The 16,956-nt window shown below is 53.9% G+C and overlaps 2 protein-coding genes across 4 annotated transcripts; one reads left to right on the forward strand and one right to left on the reverse strand.

Moving 5' to 3' along the window:
* Positions 1-652: 652 nt before the first annotated feature.
* On the reverse strand, positions 653-4,178 carry STX10 (syntaxin 10). Of its 3 annotated transcripts, XM_043466871.1 has the most exons (8): positions 4,030-4,178; positions 3,613-3,782; positions 3,350-3,444; positions 3,214-3,276; positions 1,494-1,601; positions 1,294-1,400; positions 1,102-1,196; positions 653-1,027 (listed from the first exon to the last, which is right to left on the reverse strand). In XM_043466871.1, the coding sequence occupies exons 1-8, from the start codon at positions 4,062-4,064 to the stop codon at positions 951-953; spliced, it is 750 nt and encodes a 249-aa protein (XP_043322806.1). In that variant the 5' UTR covers positions 4,065-4,178; the 3' UTR covers positions 653-950. The 3 variants fall into 3 exon arrangements, with proteins under 3 accessions (XP_043322806.1, XP_043322805.1, XP_043322808.1); XM_043466870.1 differs by having other exon boundaries at positions 3,613-4,149; XM_043466873.1 differs by lacking the exon at positions 653-1,027 and having other exon boundaries at positions 1,108-1,196; positions 1,298-1,400.
* A 1,400-nt stretch (positions 4,179-5,578) lies between these two features.
* IER2 (immediate early response 2) lies at positions 5,579-8,718 on the forward strand. Its single transcript, XM_043466874.1, has one exon. The coding sequence runs from the start codon at positions 7,065-7,067 to the stop codon at positions 7,737-7,739; it is 675 nt and encodes a 224-aa protein (XP_043322809.1). The 5' UTR covers positions 5,579-7,064; the 3' UTR covers positions 7,740-8,718.
* Positions 8,719-16,956: the final 8,238 nt, after the last annotated feature.

The following is a 16,956-nucleotide window of genomic DNA, read 5'->3' on the forward strand; positions in this document are numbered from 1 at the left end:
AAGCTCTACAACAAAGTCCTTAAATCTACAAACCCTCCCTTGTAGTGGGCTCCCCAGGTAGCTCAGCAGTAAACAATCTGCCTGCAATGCAGGAGACACAGGTTTGATCCCTGTGTCGGGAAGATTCCCCTGGAGAATGAAATGCCAATGCACTCCAGTATTCTTGCCTGAGAAATCCCATGGGCAGAGGAGCCTGGAGGGCTACAGTCCATGGGGTCTCAAAGAGTCAGACACGACTGAGCACACACTCACACCTTATTAGAACGTTGCATCACAAAAGGAAGTGACCTGGTGTACAAGAGAGCCCCGTGGTACTGAGAGGCCCCTCAGAAGTCCCAGCTGAGCTCCTCAGCTAAGGGATTCACCTACTGGAGACACAGAACAAGCAAAAGATGTTTAGGCTGAAGTTCAAAAACTCAAGGAAAAATCAGTGGTTGAATTTTTTTGATGGTAATAAAATGATCCATCATGAATCTGAGAAATACACCAGAATAGTCTTTTCTGCACTGAATGTCGACCGCTGAAATCCCTAACACACATGGGCACACATGCGCAATTGGCCCCAGGGTGTGCAAGCAGGGGTCTTAGAACAGGAGTTCCCATTTAGGGGCAGCCACCAGTTCAGATCACCATATCGTAGGATACAAACATATATAATAAAGGCTGGGATTTTATTTCTAAGTTGGCACATGTAGAAGGCACAGGGGCAAAGCAATGGCTTTGAGGAGTAGAGATGGAGAGGGGTGTGTCTGAGGTCCCCCTCCTCCACCACCCCCTAAGTACACTTAAGACCAGACTGGTGACAGGGGCTCCAGCCCGGGGCCCTGAGGGTCCTCTCTAGATGAGAGCCTTGGGACAGCTCTCCCGGCATGACCTCCCAGTCCTCCCAGGGGGCAGGGCCCTGCCAGCTCCCCGCAGCTGGAGGGACCGCCCCCTGGGGAGGACCAGGATCAGAGAGAGAAGAAGAGGATGAGGACCAGGAGCAGCACCCCCAGCAGCACCGCGATGGCACACCACTGTCGGCGGTCTGGGGGCAAGAGGGTCAGAGTTCACAGAGGGGAGGCAGCACCCCCCCTCACTCCCCCACCCCAGGGGACTCACCACTGGTCATGTGGGATATTTTGGCCATCTTCCTAAGGACCCCATCCATCCGGGACTGGGTGTGGTCCATCTCCTGAGCAAAGGCGTCCAGCATACTGCCAAGACCAGGAAGGCATCAGCTCCTGGAGGCTCTGTGCACACCGGAGCAGCCGGCCATGGGCTCCTGGCCCACCCCCAGGGTCCCGGTCTCACATGCCCTGCTCGTCCAGCTCCTCCCCAACGCGGCCGGACATGTGTTTCAGAACTGAGATGCTCCCAGACACCATTTCCAGCTGTTGATCCTGCTGGTCCAGGATCAGCTGCAGGGTGGAGGGGTGGGAACCGAGGTTAGCATGGAGCCCTGACTGTCCGCAGTCTCCTCCAGCCTGGGGCTGCCAGCCGCCTGCACGCACCTGCTGTGTGGCCTGCTGCTCTTCAATGTAGCGAGAGGTGGTCGAGACCACACTGGCGTCCAGCAAGTCGCTGGAGGACTTCAGAGTGGCCGGCTTGCCTGTCAGCATCTGTAGGGACCCAGGCGGCAGGCTCAGGGATGGTCGCCCACTCCCGGCAGAGACTAGATGGTGGCTACTCAGGAAGACAGTCTCAGGAGTAGAAAGGCCTGGGTTCCTCCGGGCCATCATTTACTAGCAAGGTGACCTCAAGGCCATACCACTTAACTTTCCTGTACCTCAGTTTCCTCACCTGTAAAATGGGGAGGGCTATAAACCCTGTTTTCTGAGGATGGAACAAGGATTTAATAAATTAACCCTGGCATGCTTATAAACCTATATACACAGGTATTTAAGAATCTGAACTTAAGGGACTTCCCTGGTGGTCCAGTGGTTAAGAATCTGCCTTCCAAAAAAAAAAAGAATCTGCCTTCCAATGCGGGGACATGGGTTCAGTCCCTGGTTGGAGAACTAAAATCCCACAGGTTGGGGCTTCCTTGATGGCTCAGTGGTAGAGAATCCGCCTGCCAATGCAGGAGACACGAGTTCAATCCCTGGTCTAGGAAGATTCCCACATGCCACGGAGCAAGTAAGCCCATCTGCCACAACTACAGGGCCTGTGCTCTAGAGCCCTTGAATCTTGACTACTGAGCCCACATGCTGCAGCTACTGAAGCCCTCAAGGTCTGGGCCCATCACAACCAGAGAGTAGTCACCGCAACGAGAGAAAAGCCTGTGCGGTGACAAAGACACAACACGGTCAAAAATTAATTAACTTTTGATGAAAAAAAATATCCCACATGCAGTGGGGGAACTAAGACCTGATGCAGCCAAATAAAGAAATAAGAAGAATTTGAACATTAATCCCCAAAACAGCACACCTGGAAGGCATGTGGATCCTGCCACAGGACCCCAAGCTGCTGCAGGCTTCAGTCCCCCACCCTTCCAGACCCCAATGTAGGTGTATCGGTGTATCGAGTGAGGTTGCTGTTACACAACATGCAAAGAATGAACAACACACAACACAGAGGGAAAAGGTGCACACACAGAGGCAGCAGAGAGAATGGGCACAAAAGACAGGAGTGGGGACACACACGGGGCGACCACACCCACAAAAGGGAAATGGTGGATCTACCCAAGGCCGACAGGGATCCACTCAAGGGCCATGATCAGAGAGGTCAAGTGCCTACACAGATTAAAAAAAAAAAAAAAAGGCACACGGACTTTCCTGGTGGTCCATGGGTAAGACTCCAAGCTCCCAATGCAGGGGCCACAGGGACAAGGGTTCGACCCCCGGTTGGGGAAACTAAGATCCCACGTGCTGCTGGGCACGGCCCAAAAAAAGGAGAAAAAAAAGAAAAGAAAAAAGGTAAACACATATCCTGGAAACAATAACACAGAGAGCAAGAAAAGGAGACAGGCTGCCACACACAGAGAAAACCTGTGGAGTACAGACCCACAGGAGGGGGCAGAAGGGATTATACACACAGAGAGAAATCAGTTGTGCTCATCCTGAAAGAGCAGGTGGGTAGACAGCATGGAGACAATTGCACGAAGATGAGGACGGATGCGGAGGGACAGACGTACGGGCCCCAGGAAACAGGCGAATGCAGAGGGGCCAGGCTTGCACTCTGAGGCTCAACCCGAGACATAGCAGGTGAGGGCACTGGGTGGGAATGCCTTACCTCCCTGTTATTCCTCTCCATGAAGGCTACGGCTGCCGGGCTGACCATATGATCCTTCATTTCCTACAGATAAGGACAGCATCAGAGAGTAAAAACACACCCCAACCCTCCTCACCCCATCGGAAACTCTCTTCACCTGCACTGCTTCCCGCATCTTCTGCACAAACACTTTTCTCTCCTGAAGGTCTCCAGCTGGGAGCTTGAACTTGCCGGGGTTGGCTTCCACTATGCGTATGCGGCGAGTCAAGAGTCAAAGCCAGAGCCCGACAGAACGTGCGCCCTCCTACGCCTCAAAGTCCTCAACACCTCTTAGGTGTGCAGCCTCCCCCAAGTGCTGGCTCTCAGCGCCCCCTGCCCCTGCAATAGACTCTCCCATGCCACCGCCGCCCCCCAGGATATCAATGGTTTCCTCCAGGTCTTCGAGGTCCCACTCGATGCTGCGCAGGCCATTCCGCAGCTCGTTGGTCGTCCAGTCCAGCTCCTCGCGTCCGACCACCGCGCTCTCCTGCACGAGCTCGCACCACCGCTGGTACAGCCCGCGGGCCGTGTTCACCGCCTTCTGCACCTCGCTGCGGGCAGGGGCACAGCGGGCGCGGCTGGCCGGGGGGAGTAGGCGGTCCTCCCGCCCACCATTACGCCCCCAAACAGGTGGAGAGCTCAGGAGACCCTCATATCCCCCGGCGGACCCCTCCCACATGGCCACGGGGCGATCCCGACGGCGGTGCCCAGAATGCCTGACATGCACCGGCTGGCACGCGGGCACTAATTGGCAAGGGGACACGATATCCCGTGTCCTGCCGCATCGCTGTCACTCACCCTCGGACTACAAAAAAAGGATCTTCGAGAGACATGTCACGCCCCCCACCCTCCCGAGGCCGAATCCCCTCCCTTCTCGGCCTCGGAAGCTAATTCCCTCCAAGAGGTGAGGGACGCGCCGTCACCCCGCCCCCCGTCACGTGACCCTTGCCACCATCGAGAGCGGGGCCGCCAGGGGAGAAAGAGTGGCCCTCAGCCCGAAGTGCGGAAACATCCGCTGTCTCCTCAGTCATCTTGGTTGTGGGCAGAGACGGTTTCCTGTCTGCAAGAACCGCCCCTTTGCTCTCGGTCCCCAGCAGTGTCCTAGTTCTATCTCACTGGGTTCCACTCAAGAGCTCCGAATCCCTCGGTTCGAGACCCAGCCCCTCGGATTGTTGCTGCGCAACCTCAGTTTTCCCTTCCGAGCAATGTACATAATGTCTCCTTCAAAACAGGCGAGATTATGGCTGGGGAAGGGGCTCATTGATTTGTTGGCCGTCGTTATGGACTCCTTGAGCCTGCACCCAAATCCTGTCCTAGGAGATGGGAGATGGTCCCAGGCCAGGGTCGGAGTGGCAGGTTTGGGGGCAGGGTGAAGTGCGGGCATTCTATATGAAGTTCTGAGGGAGACTCTTCCCCTCATCTTTTTTCCTGCGGAGGAGGGAAGCCTCGAGATCGCCCTGGGGCGGGTTGGCCCTGAATAGGGGCCCTAGAGAAGCTTCAAGGGGTGGTGGTGGTGAGGTCTTTCTGGGTGCGACCCTTGGGGTCGCCGGAAGGGGTGCGGTGGTGGTTCTGAGAATGGTCTGCAGGGAAGTCCTCAGCGTGTGAAGAGGGACCGGGAAAGTCTGGAGTGGGACACATAGGATTGCCACCTATGTGACAGAGCCCTTCTGTGTGGGGTCGCTGGGAAAATCAGTTTTTTTATAGGAGGGAAGCAGCTGTCTCCTGTGTAGGGTCCGGATTTCTGGAGCGGGACGTCTGAAGTCCTTGGAGGGTTGCCCCTGTTGTGCGTCAGAGAGAGCATCAGAGCTGGAGATGTCGTTGTGAAGTTTCGGGGAAGGAAGGGACAAGAAATGGCCTCCTCAGCAGGTTGCTGTAATATGTGGAAGGATCGCTGAATGGAGACAGTTTGGGGAGAATTCTTATAGACGAGAGAATACTTGCTGAATTTCCCTGTGCCGGGGTTGGGTGTTGGAGGATCTGAGCATGCTCCAAAGGTGCAGATCAGTGTTTGGTGGAGGTGCAGAAATACTTGAAAGGGGGGTCTGGGAGAGTTTCCATGGGAGGGGTGGCGAGGACAGGAATGTAGTGACCCTTAGGTCCTTAGGGAGTTGCTACTTGTGTTGGCAAGGTCTTTGTGTGTAGGTCTCTGGGAGATGGCTTCAGTGCAAGCCCGCCGGCAGGGGGCTTTCCCGGAGAGGTGTCACACCTTTCTGGCCTCCGGAGGGAAAGAAGCAAAACTTTCCTTTCACTCTCTGCCGACCCCGCTGCACACGGCTCCGGAAACCGGGGGGGGGGGGGGTCCAGCCAGCTCTAGCTGCCGGTAGAGGAAGAGCGGAGGGGGGTGCGGGGAGGCTAAGGCACCACCCCCGCTCATCCGGAAGAGGCCGGCTACGGTCACGTACCGCGATCCCGGCCCTTGTCCTTATAAGGGCATCCGGAAGCGGCTTGCTCTTGCGCTACGTCACTACTTCCAAATTTAGTTGTGGAAGTATGGCTGACAGAGTGGCGGGAAGGTTCGCGCACCGGTGTGGAGGGGGCGGGTGGGGGGGGCTTGCCCTTAAAGGGCCCACACCACGAATGAAGGGAGCTGTTCGAACAATTTCGCGGTTTTTGAGGAATTGGAAATATTTCTTGAAACCTTAGTGCGTAGCAGAAGGTGGGGCCGCTGTTTTCTATCCATCTGCTCTATCTCTGCGTTGCTCAGTTTCCAAGTCCTAATCCAACTCCGCCTCCCCTGGAGCAGAGGCGGAGCTCGGCTGCGTCGTTTGGGGGGCCACAGCCACGTGCTCACTCTGGCTGTGTTGCTGCTGGGTCCTCCGCCTTAGGGCATGGACGCCCACGGTGGATTTCGTGCGGAGGGAAGGTGAGAGGGACGTTCTGTGCGGAGCACAGAGACAGTAGCTTGGGCTGCGCTCCTGTCTGCAGACATCCATCTCCCGTGGAGTGGGCAACTTTGCCCTAGAGCCAGCCAGTGTGTCCCGCCTTCTTACCGCCTCCAAACAAGGGGAGTGAGGAGGGTGGGCGGACGCTGGCAAGACAGGCGTGCTGGAGGCTCCGCTGGTCCCCTTTCACCGCAGTGGCTCAAGTATTCGTTTAGCAAATATTGGACGAATCGCTGTGCCTCGGCGTCCCCGCCTAAAGAAATAAAATACAACTAGCCCTCCATGGAGTGGAAGTGAGAGATCAATGAGATGTTTATGATAGGAAAGCCTTTAGCGCCTGGCACTTAGCAAGTGCTTAATAATTGTCAGCACCATTATTGATTTAAAAAACCCACAAACATTAATTAGGCTCCTGGTAGATGGTAGACACAGTTCCCACCGGGGATCTACCGTTTGGAACCCAAGTTTTCTCTGTCCGAAGGGAAACGTGCAGCCTACGACCCGCTGGGGTCTCCAGACACAACCGGTGGGGGGCCCTGAGCCCCACCCACGGCCCCCCCTCCCCCGGGCCTGCGCGCGGGTTCAGTGAGCGGCCCTGAGAAAGCAGACCACCCTGAGAGTTCAGCTTGGATTGGGGGACGCTTCTCACAGGAGTTCGGGTCCCTTTTCTTCTCTCAGTAAATTCCACCCTGTCGCTTTAAGGAGTGTCTCGCCGAGGCGTCGCGGAAAGCCCGGATGCGGCTCTCTGATTGGGCGGGGCGTCTCGGTGACTTCACTCCGGGTACAAAAGGGCCGGGGTGGCGGGCGCCGGGGTAGAGCGTCCTGGTAGTGTCTCCGCGTGGCTTGTCCTGCTGAGAGTGGCGTGAACGAGCGCGTTGTCCGAAGTGCACCTGCCACCTGCCGTGCCCAGCCGGGAGTCCCTACCGCCCTCGCCGTCGCCGTCGAGCAGCTATGGAAGTGCAGAAAGAGGCGCAACGGATCATGACCCTGTCGGTGTGGAAAATGTACCATTCGCGCATGCAGCGCGGTGGCCTGCGGCTGCACCGGAGCCTGCAGCTGTCGCTGGTCATGCGCAGCGCCCGGGAGCTCTACCTCTCGGCCAAGGTGGGAGCCCAGGAACCCGAGGTGCCCTTGCCGCCCGTCCGCTCCCCTGACCCTCGCCTGCACCCTCCTCGGGAAGCGGAAGCCGCAGCCAAGGCAGCTCCCGGGGACGGTGAGCAGCCCTCTCCGGAACCCATGGACACGCAGGAGGCACCGAGAGCCGAGGAGGCCCCCGCCCGCTGTGTCCAGCGCCCCGCCAAAATCAGCCGAAAGCGGCGGAGCAGCAGCCTTAGCGATGGTGCGGACGCCGCTCTGGTTCCGAGCAAGAAAGCCCGCTTAGAAGAAGAGGAGGAGGAGGAAGGGGCCTCTTCAGAGGTCCTTGATCGCCTGCAGCCCCCTCCGGCGCAAGCGGAGGGCGCCTTCCCCAACCTGGCGCGCGTCCTGCAGAGGCGCTTCTCCGGCCTCCTGAACTGCAGTCCCGCTGCCAGCTCTCCGACGGCGTCCCCGGCGTGCGAGGCGAAGCCGGCTTGCCGCCCGGCGGACAACATGCTCAACGTGCTGGTGCGGGCCGTGGTGGCCTTCTGAGGGTTCCTGAGCGGCGCTACCGGAGCCCAGAGCGCGGGCCGAACCGTCGGCCAGAGTACGCAGACCCGTAGGCGAGGCCCACCCCCTAGGGAGCGCTCGCAGAAGCAGTGGAGAGGAGCCGTCGCCCGGGCTGCCCAGAGGCCCCGAGAGGGACTCTGCCCCCGGGGAGCCATCGCTACCTGTGTGCAGCAGCGACGCCAAGGAGCTTGAGCCGGGGGCGCGGGCGCCTTCCCCCCAGACCTGCTGCTCCCATCGGTGCTGTTTTAACGGACTGGGAGGTGAACCTCACCGACTCCTTCTGGAACTGGGAGAAGGGAGGCTTGGTTCTTGAAACTCCTCAGGGTCGGACCTTTTTTTTAACTGGGGGCTATGCTGCCTTTTCAGTAAGGTTTTTCAATCATTGGTGTTTGCGTTTCCAACTTAAGAGAATTCCAGGCACTCCCCTCCCCCCTCCTGTGACATACTTGTGCAAGCGGTCATCGTTGCGTCATGGGGCAGACGTGGGGAGCTTCCTGCTGCCTTGCGTGGGTGGGGGCCGGGAGGAGGACCTGGGGTGTGGACCGCCCTGGGGAATGGGAGGAGGGCGGCCTGAGTCACTGCGCCTTCCCTTGCTGCGGGTTATTGCCCGAAGCCCCTACACCTCCGGAGGTAGAGGGCTGATCTAATTTCATTTAAAAATTTTTTCTCATCTGGTGCGTTAGAGGTGGGGATGTTCTTCACCGTCTCAAGCTTGACCCTCAGACCCCCAGGCACAATCAACCCAGACGTTCCTGGTCTGAATCACAAAAATGGGGGGAGGGGCGCTCAGAGTGCTGTAGGGCTGAGCTGGGATCAGTGGTTGGCGAGACTGGGCCAGTTTGGGGGAAGCGGGAGATTCTCGCCAGGGCGTTTTGGGGTTCTGTTTACCTTTACTGGTGGATTCTGGTAACTCCATCTGGCCTTTTTGCCAGATAGGAAAATAAAGACCAATTGTATACAACGTCTGCGCAGCCCGTCTGGTTTTCTTCCCTGGTGGGGGAGGGGCAGGGTTAAGGGGTCAAGAGCTGGCGGCGGCTTTCTGGGGCCCCAGAAACCGGTCTGACCGCTACCACGTGGGCAGAGTGGGCGGGAAGGGGCCGACCCCTTTTCTTTGCCAGAGCACTCGGTTGCCGGGCGGCTGGCGCTCCGACCTTTCCTTAAACGTCGCACGTTTGGCGGGATCTTGGACACACACCCCCTCCCTACAACTCTGGGTGGCTTTCCGAGTTCAGATGTTTGGGGGATACTTCTGGGTACAGTGCTCCTAGCCGACTTGGGTATCGGGCCTCCTTTGGAGAATAGAAGGATAGCTACCCTCCCCCCACTTGATTAACTGAATCGACAAGATTCCCAGGATTGGGGTGGGGCTGGACAGGTGAGCTTTGGAGCGCCCTTTTACGCCCAGTTCCAGTCTCAGGCAGTGTAACTGTGTGTGGTTCAGGCAAGGGCCTGAGCTTCCAGCCTCAGTTTCCTCATACGCGAAATGGGCGCCAGCAACCTCCCTTCGAGGCTGTGGGTTTAGAAATACCCGTGGGAGCACTCGTTGGCTTTGGCCCCACCCCGTCCCCAGGCTCGCCACCCCGAGAGAAAACCCTGACAATTTCCCCAACGCCGATTCCGGAGAGTGACAGTCGGCGTCGCCCCAGGGCGTGGGGGTGGGGGCTGTGGGAGGACAAAGGAGCCGCAGGTGCGGGGAGGACGGCGGGAGGCTCTGGGAAAGCTCCCGCCCCGCCTCCAGACGGCCGGCTCGGCCACCGCGGGCTTCCCGAGACCCGGGGGACCTGACCCCGAGGCCGGAGGGGAGGAGGAGGAGGGCGCGGTGGAGGGGCGGCCCCGCCCCAGAACGCCCGCCCCTGGCTCCCCTCCAGGCTCGTTCACCCGCCGCACTCCTGTCTCCCTGTGTCCCTCAGCCTCCTCCCTCCTAACCCCACCTCCCACCCCTCACCCCGAGGGAATCTCGCCTCCTCCGCAGCCTTCCCTCCGGGGAAATGTGAGACTTCAGTTGCCGCCCAGTTGGGGGACCGACCCACAACTCCCCAAAGGGATGTAGCGGGGGGACTGGAGCCCCACACTACTGGCGGTAGCAGCGTGGGAGCAGCTCCCTCGCGAACCTGGCCCGGCCCGGGAAGTCCCCGGCGACTGGGGAGGGGGCATCACCGCGCATCCTGTCGCAGGAACCGCCTGGCGCTTCCTTCCGCGGGAAGCTGCTAGGCCGACCCCCGCCCCCGCCCGGGCCGCCTGGGGGTTTCCGGCGCCAGGTCGCGGGGGCTGAGGGCTGGAGACGGTGCCGTGGGAGATAGGCCGAAAACCGCCCGCGCCCGCCCCCACCCCCCACAACACACATCCCCTTAATACGTTCCATCCCCAAGACCCTATTTCACCCATTTGTTTTTGTTGTTTAGTCTGTAAGTCGTGTCTTTTCGACCCCATGGACTGTAATCCGCCAGGCTTCTGTGTCCATGGGATTTCCCACGCAAGAATACTGGAGTGGATTGCCATTTCCTCGTCCAAGGGGTCTTCCCCACCCAGGCTGGAACCTATGTCTCTTGCTTGGCAGGCGGGTTCGTCAACTACTGGAAAGCCCCCTTTCACCATAAGAATTGTTGAGTCGCCTAGTCGTGTCCGATTCCTTGCGACCCCAAGGACTGCAGCTGGCCAGGCCTCCCTGCAAGGAATGTGTATTCATGCCCCAGAAGAATAGACATAGTTGAAAATTTTGTCACAACAATCGACTTTGGTGAGGCCTCGAGTTTCCACCCCATTACATGGCCTTGGGTTATTGGGACAAACCCTCTACGCAGTGATCCATTGGACCACAGCTGTGAAAACTGAAAGTATCACCGATCTCATGACCAACGGATACCCCAGGGAACCTCAGACCTGCAGAAAGAGGCTCCAGAAGAGTGTTCACTACAGTGTTATCCAAAGTGGGCACAAATTGAAAAAACAAGGTACATGCCCATCCGACTGGACTGGTCTGGTAGAATGTGGACTGTTCACCACTCCCTCCCTAAAGGATGAAAGGCCTCAGCCAGAAAGATCTCCTGGGGAGTTGGGGGGTGGGGTGGAAATAACTCAGAACCATCATGCTGAGTGACAGAGCCCAGGTGTGGCAGGATGAGGACAGATTCCAGGGCCAGATGACCAGTCATACTTGCTGTGCGGCTTTGGGCAAGTCACTTCATCTCTCTGGGCCTCACTTTCCCTGACTGTAAATTATGGACAATAATAGTCCCTATCTCTTGGGTTTATTGTGACAGTTAAGTGAGATAATACACATAAAGTGCTTAGTAAAGTGCCTGGCATGCAAGGTATGCCACTTTATGATATATTATTGTTAGAGGCTAATAATAATAATTATTATTATTTATTGTTAGTACTTTATTATTGTTAGAGGCTGGAATGGCAACAGTTAATTTTTTTATTTTTATTTTTTTATTTTTTTCATTTATTTTTATTAGTTGGAGGCTAATTACTTTACAATATTGTAGTGGTTTTTGTCATACATTGACATGAATCAGCCATGGATTTACAAGTATTCCCCGTCCTGATCCCCCCTCCCACCTCCCTCTCCACCTGATTCCTCTGGGTCTTCCCAGTGCACCAGGCCCAAGCACTTGTCTCATGCATCCAGCCTGGGCTGGTGATCCAACAGTTCATTTCAAAGCACATACAAGGGGACTTCCCTGGTGGTCCCATGGTTGAGAGTCTGCCTTCCAATGCAGGGGACATGGGTTCAACCGCTGGCCGGAGAACTAGGATCCCACATGCCTCAGACCAACTGAGCTTGCGCTTTTCAGCTAGACAGAAGCCTGCGTTCCGCAACTAAGACCCACCACAGTCATAAATAAATAAAATTTAAAAATAAAAGCACATACAAGGACTTCCTTGGTGGTCCAGTGGTTAACAATCTGTCTTGCGATACAGGGGACATGGGTTCCATCCCTTGTTGGGGAGCTAAGATCCCACATGCCACAGAGCAACTAAGCCCTTGAGCCACAGTTAGAGAGTCTGCGTGCCATGATGAAAGATCACGCATGAAGCAATGAGGATCCGGCATGCCACAGCTAAGACCTGACAAGGCCAAACAAATAAATTTAAAAAATAAATAAAAGCACATATGGCAGGTACTACTATATATAAAACAGAGAAACAACAAGGACCTATTTTATAGCTCAGGAAACTATATTCCATATCTGTAGATATCTATATCTGTACATTGGAAACGAATCTGAAACATAGTATTTATCTGTATATCTGCATTATTTTGCTGCACACCTGAACTAACGTAATATGGTAAATCAACTATGCTTCAATAAAAAGTTTGTTTTGGAAAATAAATAAAAGCACCTGCAGCGATACAAGTGTGATGTGTGGGACAGTGGGTGCAGACGCTGTGCTAAGCCAGGGAGCTGGAGGAATGGCTCCCTCTGCCAATGTAAGAGCTCGCCTCCCAGCTCCAGAGTTTGTTCTAATCCTAATGGTCTGACAGGGTTAATTCTTTCTTCCTCCCAACCCCCACACATTCCTGTTTTACTCCCCACCTCACCAACAGTTCCTGCCTCAGGCCCTGGTCTGGTCTCTATTTATAGTCAACCTTAGATAGGCTCCTTCAGTCTTTTTTCTTGTTAAAAAATATTTATTTGGTTGTGCTGGGTCTTAATTCTGGCATGCGGGATCTTTCAGTTGTGGCATGTGAGATCTAGTTCCCTGACCTGGGATGGAACCCTGGCCCTCTACACTGGAAGCTGGACTCTTAGCCACTGAACCACCTGGGAAGCCTCAGGCTCATTCAGTCTTCAGGCCCTAACTGCCAACTCTGTGTGTGTGTGTGTGTGTGTGTGTGTGTGTGTGTGTGTGTGTGTGTGTGTGTGTGTGTGTGTGTGTGTGTGTGTGTGTGTGTGTGTGTGTGTGTGTGTGTGTGTGTGTGTGTGTGTGTGTGTGTGTGTGTGTGTGTGTGTGTGTGTGTAGCCACTGAACCACCCAGGCTCATTCAGTCTTCAGGCCCTAACTGCCAACTCTGTGTGTGTGTGTGTGTGTGTGTGTGTGTGTGGCCCTCTACACTGGAAGCTGGACTCTTAGCCACTGAACCACCTGGGAAGCCTCAGGCTCATTCAGTCTTCAGGCCCTAACTGCCAACTCTGTGTGTGTGTGTGTGTGTGTGTGTGTGTGTGTGTGTGTGTGTGTGTGTGTGTGTGTGTGTGTGTGTGTGTGTGTGTGTGTGTGTGTGTGTGGTGTGTACCACTGAACACCTGGGGAAGCCCTCAGGCTTCATTCCAGTCTTCAGGCCCTAACTGCCAACTCTGTGTGTGTGTGTGTGTGTGTGTGTGTGTGTGTTGTGTGTGTGTGTGTGTGGTGTGTGTGTGTGTGTGTGTGTGTTGTGTGTGTGTGTTGTGTCGTGTGTGTAAGCCACTGAACCAACTGGGAAGCCTCAGGCTCATTCCAGTCTTCAGGCCTAACTGCCAACGTCTGTGTGTGTGTGTGTGTGTGTGTGTGTGTGTGTGTGTGTGTGTGTGTGTGTGTGTGTGTGTGTGTGTGTGTGTTGTGGTGTGTGTGTGTGTGTGTAGCCAACTGAACCACCTGGGGAAGCCTGCAGGCTCATTCAAGTCTTCAGGCCTAACTGCAACTCTGTGTGTGTGTGTTGTGTGTGTGTGTGTGTGTGTGTGTGTGTGTGTGTGTGTGTGTGTGTGTGTGTGTGTGTGTGTGTGTGTGTGTGTGTGTAGCCACTGAACCACCTGGGAAGCCTCAGGCTCATTCAGTCTTCAGGCCCTAACTGCCAACTCTGTGTGTGTGTGTGTGTGTGTGTGTGTGTGTTAGTAGCTCAGTTGTGTTTGACTCTGCAATCCCATGGACTGTAGCCCACCCTAACTGCCAACTCTATGTGTGTGTGTGTGTGTGTGTGTGTGTGTGTGTGTTAGTAGCTCAGTTGTGTTTGACTCTGCAATCCCATGGACTGTAGCCCACCCTAACTGCCAACTCTATGTGTGTGTGTGTGTGTGTGTGTGTGTTAGTAGCTCAGTTGTGTTTGACTCTGCAATCCCATGGACTGTAGCCCACCAGGTTCCTCTGTCCAGGGAATTCTCCAGGCAAGAATAGTGGAGTGGGTTACCATTCCCTTCTCCAGGGGATTTTCCTGATCCACCTAGGGATTGAACCTGGGTCTCCTACATTGCAGGCGGATTGTTTACCATCTGAGCCACCAGGGAAGCCCACCTCTATACTGAATCCCAAATGTCGCTCTCCATCCTGGACTCCCCCCCCCCTAGCTTCCAGACTTGTCTGGCCAAACCCTCTCTCTTTGTCTTCCCTTGAGGGTCTAAGGTATTCCAAACCTAGCAGGAGCTAAAGAGGATTCTTGCTGCTTCCTGCCAGCAGATCAACTGAGGAGGAATCTTTCTTGACTTCCTTTTTCTCTTTCCCTCAGATGCTGTCAGCTAGACTTCCCATCCCACTCCAAGCTTTCCCCCACCCTCTTGGGTCCCACCCTGCTTGAGCTGGGATCCCACCTCTCACTGGGGGTTGGGCAGTGGCTTCCTCCCTGCCCTTGACCCCCACAATCTATTTTATGCAGCAGCTGCACTGATCTTATAAAATGCAAACTGGATCATATGACTCCCCCAGCTTTCCTCTGCTTCAAGTACACTGATATCCTTTCTGCTTGGAGAACAGGACAGGTGTATTCCAGCCCCTGGGCCTTTGCACTTGCTGTTCCTTATGCCTACAATGCTCTTCTCCCAGATGTTCACAAGTCTATCCTCACTTTCTTTAGGTTTCTGCTGAAATGTCACCTCCTTGGGGAAGCCTTCTGTGGCTACTTGATCCAAAATAACAATAACACCCTCACTGTGCTACTCTGCTCCTGCATCCTGCTCAGCCTTCCTTAAAGCACTGCTCATCTCCTGATGTTTATGTCAGGTTGAGCATCCGTGCCCCCATTCAAATGTCACTTCCACAAATGCCTAGCCCAGGCCTGAATGAGTGAATATGGTTGTCTGGGGGTGCTAAGGGCTTAATACTTATCCCATTACTCACTGACTTTCCATGGCCCTTATAACTGAATTTCCCAAATTTCAGGGTCAGGATTTTTGTCACATCTGTTTAACAAACATATTGTTTTTTAAGTAATATGTATTTTTCTAACTTTTAGCTCACTTGTTAATCACTCACTAGAGTCGGACATGACTTAAGGCCTGTCGACTTTAAAAAAAGTAAAACATGAGAGTTTCAAGTTAAGTTTTATTTGGGACAAAATGAGAACTGCAGCCCAGGAAACAGTATCTCAGATAGCTCTGAGAAACAATTCCAAAGATGTAGGGGGAAAGGACAGTATGGATGTGATTTTGGTAAAGGGGGAATACAGGTAATCAAGCAAACAATTTTTTATAGAAGATTTTCCCTGGTCTTCTGAAGCTTCCACTAGTCATCACCATGAAACATTTTAGTGCTTTTCTCGATATGAGGAGATTCAAGAGTTAGGCTCAGAAAATCAGCTCCTGAGACTATCTAACTGTCTGAAGACCTGTCCTGCCAGCCCCGCTACAACCACCAGCACAGAATGCCTCATTCCTGCTCTCCACCCTGAACTCCTTCGGGGGATTGGAGGTCAGCAGCTGCAGCAGTACACAATTTAATCCTTGTAGAGGTAGATGGCAAGCACCCATGGAAAGTGCCAATTTATAATTGACAGGACTAAACAACAGCATGATGCATGGAAGGTAACAGTTTTAAAAGTTACAATGAAAATGAAACAATATCACAAGACCCTGCTGAAACAGTAGCTAGTGTGAGTTTCCAGACATCTTTCTTTGTTACAAAGGAAGATTAAGAATGTTGAAGACATTGTTGCCAAAGGAACACTATCCTTAGCCTACCAATCCGCAGGTGGCACAGTGGTAAGAATCCGCCTGTCAATGCAGGAGATGTAAGAGATGTGAGGTTGATCTCTGGATCAGGAAAATCCCCTGGAGAAGGAAATGGCAACCCACTCCAGTATTCTTGCCTGGAAAATTCCATGGACAGAAGAGCCTCATGGGATACAGTCCATGGGGTTGCAAAGAGTCTGACACAACTGAGCATGCATGCAGGTCCTTAGACTAGCTGAAAAGGGAGACTCTGAGGGATTCCTTAAGTTATTTAAATAACATTGAATCACTTTGCCCCCTGTCCCAGAATTAGGAAAATTCTGCTTCTTGAAGAAGGACAAAACTCCTGTGACTGAAAGATGCTGCTCGATTTCTGCCCATCCCTGGCTAATCCTGCATCATTCTCTGGCTACACTGACCCACTTTTTGTTTCTTGTGTTTCCACAATCTTCCCAGCCACAGGGCCTTTGTATATGTTGTTATCTCCTAAGATTCTTTTCTCTTCCCTATGGTGGTTTAGTCACTCAGTTGTGTCTGACTCTTTGCAACCCTGTGGACTCTAGCCCACCCCCCAGGCTCCCCTGTCCATGGGATTCTCCAGGCAATACTGGAGTGACTTGCCATTTCCTTCTCCAGGGAAACTTCCCCACCCAGCAATCAAACCCACGTCTCCTGTATTGCAGGCAGTCTCCTGCATTGCAGGCAGATTGTTTACCCACTAAGCCACCAGGCCAGCTTCTTCTCCCTGTTCACCTAGTTAACTCATTTTAGCCCAAGGGCAAATCATCACCGAATTTCCCCTTCTACCCTCCATTTCCGTCTAAGACCCCTATGTTAATTTCCATTCTGATCACGAGCTACTTTGTAGTAGTGTTGGTGATGGTGGTCGTAGTATTTATCACAGTTTCAATGTTACATTTGCTTTTGGTTTTGTCTCCTCTTCTAGCTTGCGGTCTCCATGAGGGCAGAGATGAACCCAGTAGACGCTTGCTAAGTGGTTTTTGTGAATGAATGATGCATTTGCTACTTTGCCTTAAGGCCGGTCCTTTTTTTTTTTTCTATGAGGTTTTATTTTATTTATTTATTTATTTTTTGAGGTTTTATTTTATTATTATTTTTTTATTTTTCCATTTATTTTTATTAGTTGGAGGCTAATTACTTTACAAAGGCCGGTCCTTTTAATGCCCACTTTTCACACACTGGGAAACTGACGTCCAGAAAGGATTGCCCTGAGGGAGAGCAAGTAGGGGATAGCTCTAGTGGTGCCCTTCCCCCCATTTAGAGATTCGCTATCACCGCCCCCCCACCCCTACTTCCTCCACTGGGTGGGACCCAAG

The sequence above is a fragment of the Cervus canadensis genome, chromosome 4 (genome assembly GCF_019320065.1).
Source record: "Cervus canadensis isolate Bull #8, Minnesota chromosome 4, ASM1932006v1, whole genome shotgun sequence".
NCBI classification, from domain to species: Eukaryota; Metazoa; Chordata; class Mammalia; order Artiodactyla; family Cervidae; genus Cervus; species Cervus canadensis.